Source organism: Nycticebus coucang, chromosome 3 (assembly GCF_027406575.1).
Source record: "Nycticebus coucang isolate mNycCou1 chromosome 3, mNycCou1.pri, whole genome shotgun sequence".
NCBI lineage: Eukaryota > Metazoa > Chordata > Mammalia > Primates > Lorisidae > Nycticebus > Nycticebus coucang.
In genome coordinates, this window is record NC_069782.1 from 64,337,915 (window position 1) to 64,348,171 (window position 10,257).

General features: G+C 52.5%; 1 protein-coding gene across 5 annotated transcripts; it reads right to left on the reverse strand.

Annotated features, from left to right (window-relative positions):
* Nucleotides 1-3,193: 3,193 nt before the first annotated feature.
* S1PR5 (sphingosine-1-phosphate receptor 5) lies at nt 3,194-8,857 on the reverse strand. Of its 5 annotated transcripts, none has more exons than XM_053583301.1 (3): nt 7,719-7,754; nt 6,159-6,219; nt 3,194-5,948 (listed from the first exon to the last, which is right to left on the reverse strand). In XM_053583301.1, the coding sequence occupies exon 3, from the start codon at nt 5,928-5,930 to the stop codon at nt 4,746-4,748; it is 1,185 nt and encodes a 394-aa protein (XP_053439276.1). In that variant the 5' UTR covers nt 5,931-5,948; nt 6,159-6,219; nt 7,719-7,754; the 3' UTR covers nt 3,194-4,745. The 5 variants fall into 5 exon arrangements, with proteins under 5 accessions (XP_053439276.1, XP_053439275.1, XP_053439273.1 ...); XM_053583298.1 differs by lacking the exon at nt 6,159-6,219 and adding an exon at nt 8,485-8,541 and having other exon boundaries at nt 3,195-5,948; nt 7,719-7,828; XM_053583300.1 differs by lacking the exons at nt 6,159-6,219; nt 7,719-7,754 and adding an exon at nt 7,903-8,073.
* Nucleotides 8,858-10,257: the final 1,400 nt, after the last annotated feature.

Below are 10,257 nucleotides of genomic sequence, written 5' to 3' on the forward strand. Positions count from 1 at the left end.
GCAGGTGCCCACCACAAAGCTAAGCTAATTTATTTATTTATTTATTTTAGTACAGGCAGGGTCTCGCTCTTGCTCACGCTGGCCTAGAACTCCTGAGCTCACGGGATCCTCCTGTCTCTGTCTCCCAGAGTGTTAAGAATTATAGGCATGAGCCACTACACCCAGCTTATGAAGTTATCTTTTAAATGTGTTTAAATTTATTTTAGAGTCCATCTAAGAAAGTGACTAATAAAAGTAATTGCTAGGTTGAAGAGATGTTGATGTAAGAAAGGGTTCCTGGATCTCCCTGAGTGAATTTGGAGGATTCAGTGATCTGGCTCAACCTCTGGATTAATTGGGGCTTATAAACCTGGCCTGGCCCCCTGTCTGCTCCAAACTGGTTGAATGTAGCTGCAGTTCCGGGCATCTCCTGGGGAGGCGCTTTAGTATAGTCCGCAAATACCAGGAGCGGCCCAGACAGTCACCAGTCCCCTCCTGGAAAACTTCAGAAAACAACCTCTCATATCTCTCCAAATCAAACTTAGGCCTAGTGAGCCAGCGGTGCCTCTTGTAGAGATTTAGCTGCACTTACAGGATGAAATACATTCACAGGTATTTATTTCAAGATAATGGGGATGATGGCAAAGCATTGGACTTAATCCACATGTCCTGCTTTAGGGCCCTAGCTTAGTGGTGGCACATCCATGCTGTGAAATATTATGCAACCAGTTAAAAGGAGCAAAAAACCTGTATGAATATTAACTTCAGGCGGCACCCGTAGCTCAGTGGGTAGGGTGCCGGCCACATACACCGAGGCTGGTAGGTTCAAACTTGGCCTGGGCCTGCTAAACAACAATGACAACTGCAACAATAAGAACAAAATGGCCGGACATTGTGGCAGTTGCCTGTGGTCCCAGCTACTTGGGAGGCTGAATCAAGAGACTCGCTTAAGCCAAGAGTTTGAGGTTGCTGTGAGCTGTGACGCCACTGGCACTCTACCGAGAGCAACAGCTTGAGACTCTTGTCTCAAAAAAAAATTTTTTTTAATGTAAAAAAAAAAGAACAAGGCTTGGCGCCTGTGGCTCAAGCGGCTAAGGTGCCAGCCACATACACCTGAGCTGGCGGGTTCGAATCCAGCCCAGGCCCGCCAAACAACCATGATGGCTGGAACCAAAAAATAGCTGGGCGTTGTGGTGGGCGCCTGTAGTCCCAGCTACTTGGGAGGCAGAGACAGGAGACTTGCTTGAGCCCAGGAGTTTGAGGTTGTTGTGAGCTATGATGCCAGGGCACTCTACCCAGGGCAATAGCTTGAGGCTCTGTCTCAAAAAAAAAAAAAAAAAGAACAAATTCTGTGGACTGAATTGCACACCCTCTCCCCTGTCTCCATTAAAGCCCTAACACCCAATGTGAAGCTGTTTGCTTTAGGAAGCAACTAGGTTTATATGAGGTCACCAAGCCTTCCTGATGGGATTAGTGTCCTTATAGGAAGAGACACCAGAGAGAACTACAGCTCTCTGCTGTGTGAGGATACAGTGTCTGCAAGCCAGGAAGAGAGTCCTCACCAGAACCCAGCCATGCTTGGATCCTGATCTTGGATTTCCTAGCCTCTAGAAAGGCGATTTTCAACCAGTGTGCTGTGAGAATCTTAGGTGTACCACAAAAAAAAAAAAAAAAAAATTATTGTTGGGGAATCATTGAGGATACAAAGAACCAGATTACACTGCTTGCATTTGTTAGGTAAAGTCCCTCTTGTAATTATGTCCTGAAAAATTTTAAAGATCATTAATTAAGTTATTTTCAGTCTGGGAACAGTGTCTTATGCTTGTAATCCTAGCACTCTGGGTGGATGAGGTGGGTGGATAGCTTGAGCTCACGGGTTCAAGACCAGCCTGAACAAAAGCAAGACCCCCGTCTCTACTAAAAATAAAAAAAACTGAAGTAAAAAGATTGCTTGAGCCCAAGAGTTGGAGGTTGCTGTGAGCTATGACACCTCGGCACTCTACTCAGGGCAACAGTTTTTCTGAGATTCTGACTCAAAAAAATATTTTTTTTTCAAAAGAAGTTAAAAGCATAGTATTATTTATTTATTTATTTTGAGATAGAGTCTCACTCAGTGCCCCGGGTAGAGTGCCATGGCATTCTAGTTTATAGCAACTTCAAACTCTTGGGCTCAATCGATCTTCCTGCCTCAGCCTCCTAAGTAGCTGGGATTACAGGCACCTGCCACAACACCCAGCTAATTTTTCTATTTTTAGTAGAGATGGGGTCTCGCTCTTGCTCCTGAGCTGAGGCGAGCCACCAGCCCCTGCCTCCCAGAGTGCTAGGATTACAGTCGTGAGCTACAGTGTCCTGAGACCAGCATTTTTTTTTTTACTTTTTTTCTTGAGCAACATAATTTTTTTTTTTTTTGAGACAGAGTCTCACTTTGTTGCTTCGGTAGTGTGCCGTGGTGTCACAGCTCACAGCAACCTCCAACTCTTAGGCTCAAGCAATTCTTTTGCCTCAGCCTCCTGAGTAGCTGGGACTACAGGCTCTTGCCACAAGGCCAGGCTATTTTATTTATTTACTTATTTATTTATTTATTTATTTAGAGACGGGGGCTCACTCTAGCTCAGGCTGGTCTCCAACTCGTGAGCTCAGGGTATCCACTGCCTTGGCCTCCCAGTGCTAGCATAACAGGTGTGAGCCACCTTGCCCAGCTGATCAACATAATTTAAACATGCCGCCGAAATTTAACTATAGATTCAAGTGTCCATTGAGATTAAAAGTTGAAAAACACTGTGCTAGAACTATGAGAAAGAAATTTTTGTCATTTAAGCCACTTGGTCTAGAATATTTGTTGTGGCACCTCAAGCCAACTATGACAGCAGGACATTACAAAATGTGTGGATGTGCAACAATTTCCAAAATATACAAATAAATGAACAAAGCAAGATGCAGAAAAGTGCTAAATTTGTATAAAAAGACAGGAATGTATTTATATATCACTCATGAACCCACAGTATAGTTCTGGAAATTACCTCAGGAATCCCACAGGGATTGCAACTCAGAAAGGGAACTGGTGGCTTTTTGAATTTTGCAGAAAATCCGTAATTCCTCTACTATCACACCACCATACGGCTGAAAAATGGAGTGGATGTCTGAAGAGGCTGGAAGATAGCCCAGCCTGGGGGAAAGGGTGTTACATAGAGCACAGAATTGGATTTAGTTCTGGGAGCAACTTGGGATGGTGACCCCAAGCTTGCATGTCTGTATTCCTGGAGTTAGATTGGTTTCTCGTACCTGTGGCCTGCAGAGGCAAACTGAGCTTGGTCTGCAGAGACTTAGGTTTCCAGGCTGGGTCAGCGGTCCCCAAAACACCAGTGTCTTCGTGGATGCTTGCAGTTCCACAGTTCTGAGGTCTCCGGGAAGGTGACACACCACAGACTGAACCCTACACTAGATGTCCCCCTCCAACCCTTGGAGCAGGGGTCTGGAATGCACCTGGGGACATGCTGGGGGCTGAGGCCAATGCACCTGGAGCCTTTTATGGGCACAGACTATGTCCTGGTATTGCCCCCAGCCAAGAATGCAGACCCCTTCTCCAGGGAATATTTGCCTGGTCTCCCTAAGAATTATCCAGAGGGGCCAGATGCTGGTGTTTCCTGAGGCCTATGCGCCTGAAGCCTGCCCCTGACATGGGACCCTGGTATTCATTATTTTGAGTTTACTCATCTGTCAAATGGGGGCTGAAGAAATCTACTTTGCAACACTGTAATAAGGCTGGAAATACATGTGTCCTAGTACTGTGGAGGGAATTAGCCAACCATGAGAAATTATCATTGCTCTTGTTATTTTATTATATTTTTAATTTTTATGAAGGCTCTGACATGGCACTCAAAGAAATTTTATTGTCAGATAGGATTTGGCTGAGTATCCCAGAGTTAAATTTTAGGGTGCTCTCCCATTGGTGTTTTCCTTGACAACTTTCTCTCACTGTTACACCCAGTTCCTCGGCAATTCTGTCTGCTGCCTCTAGAATCTATTCAGAGCACACATCTGATCTGAGCCATCAGAGTCATCATCATTGCTGAGGTTCAGTCTCCTGAGTTGCAGTCTCCTTCACCTGCTCTGGCTTCCACCCTTTTCTTCAGAACACCTAAATTAGAGCATGGTGCTCCTCTGCTTAGAGCCCTCCATGGCTCTCATCTCACTCAGAGCAAAACCAAAGTTCTCCCTGTGGCCCACAGGCCCTGAACTATCTGCCTCTTCAGCTTCCTTCTTTTGTCATCTCCCACTCCCATAGCTGCTGCAGCCACACTGGGATTCTTGCCTTCCCAGAACAGATGAGCACACCAAGCCTCAGAGCCTTTGTACTTGCCATGCCCTCATCCTGAAATAGTCTTCCTTTATGTGTTCCCAGGACATGGAAGTCTCTGTTCACATCATGTTACCACTTTTGCAGAGAGGCCTTCTTCGACCCCCATCAACATCTCTGCATTGTCTCTGAAAGTATCTCCTTTATTTTATCACTCCATTATAGTCTGTTTCCCCACTTGAATGTCAATTCCACAAAAGCAAGGACTTGGGGCTGTCTGTTCACCGTTGTGGGGTTTAGCGTCCATAAATACATAGTGTATCCCGCCCCCCTGCGTCTTTTCCAGACTCTACCATCTTTGGCTGCATTCCTCCCCCAGCTTCAGCTGCATTTCCTACAAATTCTTTTACATAAACAGAAAGGGTCTGCAAAACAGCTCTTGGGGAAGACAATGGCCGGGGGGAGGGCATCAGTCTACGACTGGTTGGGGTACCAGGGTCTGAGCAGCCTTGGGTACACTTGGGCTGCCTGTTGAGCCGCTGGTGTCCAGCTCCTCACGCTGAGGCGACGAGCGCTCGGAGCTGCGGTCCAGACCCGGTGGCAGGCAACAGCGCAGGCCTCCGGAAGCCCCCACCGAGCTGCCAGACGGCTGGGAGCGACTAGGGCCTTGGCCGTAGGGGTGGCGGCCGCAACAGACAAGGCGCAGGAGCGCGTGGCGCAGGTCGCTGTTGGTGAGCGTGTAGATGATGGGGTTCAGGAGCGAGTTGGCCATGGCCAAGCCCAGGAAGGGGTCGGCTTGCAGGAGCACAGGACAAGCGCGTGCGGGGCACGCCACGTCGAGCAACAGCAGCACGAAGAGAGGGCCCCAACACGCCACAAAAGCTAGGAGTACGACGCTGAGCGTGCGCAGCAGTGCCAGCGCGCGCGGCGTGCGGCGTTTCCTGGTGCAGGGGCTCCTGCCAGTCCCAGGCCGTTCCCGCAGGCGCGGAGCGTTGGCGCGCACCTGGCAGTAGATTAGCGCATAGAGTGCGCAGATGGCAGCCAGGATACCCACGAAGGCGAGCACACAGAAGAGCACGTAGGCTTTGGCGTAGAGCGGCAAGACAGTGGAGCAGGTGTCCAGATGACCCAGGCAATTCCAACCGAGCGCCGGCAGCAGCCCGAGGAGCAGGGACACTCCCCAGGCGGCAGCCGCCAGCGCCAGCGTGCGCCCTCGACTAGCGGCGGCCGGGCCCCTGCGCGCCATAGTGAGGCGACGCTCGAACGCTATGGCAAAGAGGCTTAGCACTGACGCGGAGAGCGCCACGAAGACGCCTCCTTCACGGGCGAACCAGAGCGCAGGCGACAGTCGCAGCGTGAGCGGCCCGGATAGCAGGATGTTGGCGGCGTAGGCAGCACCAGCCAGTAGATCCGACAGCGTCAGGCTGCCCAGGAGCAGGAACATCGGCGCGTGGAAGCGCGGGTGGCGCCCGAGCACGAACAGCACGGCTAAATTCTCCAGCACGATGAATGCGCATACCGCCAGGCACACCATGGCGTCGGCGCGCAGGCCGGCGCCAGGCTGGTAACGCGCCCCGCGGAGCTTGCCAGTGTAGTTGTAATGGAGGACGATGACTTCGCTCACCGGCGCAGGCCTCAGCAGCCCCGACTCCATGGGCTGCGCGCCCCAAGACTGCGGAGAGGCAGGACACAGTGTCAGCCCAGCTGACCCCGAGTGCCTGGTCCCCGCGGACCGCGGTGCCTAACCTCTGCCCATCACCCCACACAGACATGGGGTCCCCAGGGGAGTTCAGGATAGATGGGGGTGTCCATGGAGACAGACACGCAGGGCAAGGTCGTATATGGCCTTACGAAAAGGACATTAATGGCTCAGCACTTGTACCTCAAGTGGCTAAGGTGCCAGCCACATACACCAAAGCTGGCGGGTTCGAATCCTGCGGGGCCTGCCAAAACAACAATGACAACTACAACCAAAAAACAGCTGGGTGTTGTGGCGGGCGCCTGTAGTCCCAGCTACTTGGGAGGCTGAGACAAGAGAATCACTTAAGCCCAGGAGTTGGAGATTGCTGTGAGCTGTGTCGCCACAGCACTCTACCCAGGATGACAGCTTGACGCTCTGTCACACACACACACACACACACACAAAGACACTAATAACATATACAAGCGGAGATATCCAGAGGCATACTCAATCACAACCAGGAATCACAGAAGTACAACCACTTAAAAAAAAGACATGCAAATGCAGTGACACATCGACAAGGGCAAAAATAGTCACGCACCATCAGGGAAACACATGGGACACAATGACAAGGACAGTGACACAGTGACAAAAATTCAGTCACACACAGATGGGGTCTTAGACTCACTCCACAGGTTACAATTTCATGACCTCCATTCTCACACCACCCTGAGGCTCAAAGCACCACACTCCATGCTGTGGCCTAGCTGCACACAAGGCTTTTCCTGCCCCTACTCCCTCATCCACACAAAAACAACCCATGAGAAAGCTGATCCTATGCACCTATGTAACAAAGGCAGAGCCTGGGGGCAGCAGACAGGGTCCAAGTGGCACCTGCAGGCTCTTGCAGAGGGTCATGCAAGTCATTAAAGTATCACACTTTCAGCTTGGCACCTTGTAGCTCAAGTGGCTGGGATGCCAGCCACATACACGGAAGCTGCCAAGTTCGAATCCAGCGCGGGCACACCAGACAACAATGACAACTACAACCCCCTCCCCAAAAAATAGCCAGGCGTTGTGGTGGGCGCCTGTAGTCCCAGCTATTTGGGAGGCTAAGGCAAGAGAATCACTTAAGCCCAACAGTTTAAGGTTGCTGTGAGCTGTGACTCCACCTCATTCTACCCAGGGCAACAGCCTGAAACTGTCTCCAAAAAAAAAAAAAAAAGTATCACACTTTCTCCTGTGACTGTTCCCTTTAATCCTTTCCTCAACTCTCTCTTTAGTTCCAACTTACAAATGAGGCACAGAAGGTTCCGAAGAAATACTTAGCATGGAAGCAGACACAATGGTTTTCATGTTTCCCACACAAACATAGCCAAGCAAAGAAGGTCCAACAGTCATATATATCCCACTCAACAGATGAGAAAACTGAGTCCTAGGGAGGAGGGATGGAACATTTTAGCACATAGAAGAGGCAAATGCATCATAGTCTGCTCCAGTCACAGTCAGGACTTCAGAGAACCAGGCATGAGAACAGACCTACAGGAAATCACCGGCTCAGCCATGCTGAGGGTGGCTGTGGGGACCCAAATACCCGGAGATAGGCGTTACACATGCTCATATGAGGACGCCAACACCCCCACCCCTATCCCTCCTCGGCTTTCCCAGCTTGCCTGCCAGCAGGACTGAAGTATCAGAATTTGCAATGGCACGACCAGAAGGGGAGGTGACACCAGGGGATTCCAAGAACCCCCTACCCACCTCAGACCGGCACCCAGCCAAGAAGTCTCCTTTCCCCTCCTCCAGAGGCCTCTGAGAAATGATCGGGGAAACCCCTGCAAGGGGCGGTGCGCTTTTCCAGAATTGGAGACCTGCCGCCAAGGGAGATCCCATCCGGACCAGGCCGAGTCCCCAAGTCCCAAAGAGCCCAGTGCCGTACACTCACCCCCTCGCCCTGGTCGTGCGCCCCCAGCAGTCGCACTGCCTGCCACCCAGTGAAAGGACGCTGCTGCGGGGGGCGGGACTGGAGCTGGCAGGGCAGGGGGCGGGCCAGCGACCCTGAGGGCTGCCGGTCGCTAGCAGTTGCCCCCTCCCTTAGGGCCGGGCAATCAGCCCGTAGCTGCCAGTCTGTGCCACCCTCCACGGCACCGTAGGGCGCCCCGGCGGCGACTGGCACCAGCGAGCCCTCAGCTGCCCACTCCGGGCCTGGGCTGTCTTCCCAGGGACGCTCCGTTGCGGTGGAAGACACGGGAAGGGGGGAGGGTTCCAGCGGGGGCTGCCACAGCCAGAGCCTCTTCCCCTCAGAACAGGAGCCTCATCTGTCCCGGGATGCCAAGGCTCTGGCCCCTCCCCATGTCCCACCTACCCGCCAACTGAGCTCTAAGTAGGCTGGGTTGACTTAGGGACCAGGGCAGTGGGGTGGGGGCAGGGAGGGATCTTCAGTACCGGAGGAGCCGGAGGCTACCCCCTAGCAGATACATAGATCTTTTCAGTCCGGAGCACAGACCCCTCCCCATTTCCTACTCACCCCCGGCTGCGGGTGTTTGGGGAAGCTGCCGACGCAGTCAGGATCCGTGGGAACTTTCCCCTCTTCAGATAAGGAAGGTCTGTTGGGTCCCGCCCCCTTGCTCCGGCGTTCCCTCACTCGGTCTCTTCACTCTTACCTCTCCGGACAATGTAATTTACTTATGTACCGTGTTTCTGGGCTGTATTCTCGGCAGAATGTCAGCCCCACCAGGGTGGGGATTTGAGTCTATTCAGGGCCAGTGCCGGAATACAGCCAGAGCCCAATTAGTGTCTGCTGGGTGACTGAATGAATATCTCTCCTCACTTCTGTGTTTCTCTCATCGGGTCTCTGTCTCTTGCCGGTTTCGCCCTGTCTTTCTGTGTAGATTTCTCTCCATTGCTCTCTGTCTCTCTCCCACGCCTCTCCCAGGTCGCCGCTCCTCCGACAGGCCAGCCCCAATTCCTGGGAGCTTCCAGGCCAGCCCCAGTTCCCTCACCCTCAGACCAGAGGCCACAGCCAAGAAGGACTGGGTCTGAAAGCTGTGGCGTTCATCCAGACCGTGCACTTTGCCCCTGCGCTCCAGGCCCTGCCGGCCTCGGGTGGGATGAGAGCGCCTCAAGAAAAACGATCCAAGAATTAGGGATGGGGGTGAGTCGGGAGAGGGTGTGCCCCTGTGGAAGCAGAGGCACCCAAGCCGAGTCACCCCCACCCCACGCCACCTTGTGGCCCCTAGGAGATTCCGGCTCTCGCCCCCAAGGTTCACGGGGTGCGCAGAACTTCTCCTGCCTGCTCTGACCAATTAAAGCAGCGCGCAGGCAGCAGCGGTAAGAGCGTTAACCCTTCGTGGCCGGGTTTCCCCACAACCTGAAGGCCAAGCCTCCCAGGTGCCCTATGGGATGTGAGCCCTGAAGATCCTCCAACACAGCAGGACCACCCCTGGCACCCAGCAGGTGCTCCATAAATGACCTTCTGCAAAGGGGAAGCTCCACCTCAGGGTCGGGAGGTGGCCCCTTCACACCTCCAGGTCACATTCTCACCTCCAGCAAATGGTGCTCTTCCAGCCCCTACTGGTCCAGAGCCCAGCACCCCCCTCTCCTACTCCCTCCTGTGCCTCTTTCCCACATATGAGCACCCCGAGGACTCGGGTTCCCACATTTCCCACAGATGTCAGAAGTCCCCAAGACTGGAAAATTCATGCTTCCACCCCTCACTGCCACTCCACTCTGGAGGCCACAGTTCTTTCTTTCTTTTCTTTTCCTTCTTTCTTTCTTTTTTCAGGGACAGAGTCTCACTTTATCGCCCTTGGTAGAATGCCGTGACATCACAGCAACCTCCTGAGTAGATGGGACTACAGCTGCCAGCCACAACACCTGGCTATTTTTTTGTTGCAGTTTTGGCTGAGGTGGAGTTCAACCCCACTACCCTCCATATATGGAGCCGGCGCCCGAGGCACTGAGCCACAGGTGCCGCCCTGCCCGTGGCCACAGTTCTTACAACTCAGATCACAGCCTGAGCAACAGTGGAGAACCCATCTCTACTAAAAATAAAAAACTTTGCCAGGTGTCCTGGTGACCACCTGTATTCCCAGCTTCCTGGTGGCTGAACCAGGAGGATTGCTTGAGCCCAGGAGTTTAAGGTTGCTGTGAGCTATGATGAAGCTACTGCACTCTATCCAAGGTGAGGCCACAGAGCTAGACTGTATCTCAAAAACAAAACAGAACAGGCTAGGAACAGTGACTCATGCCTGTAATCCTAGCACTCTGGGAGGCCTAGGTGGGTGGATCACTTGAGCTC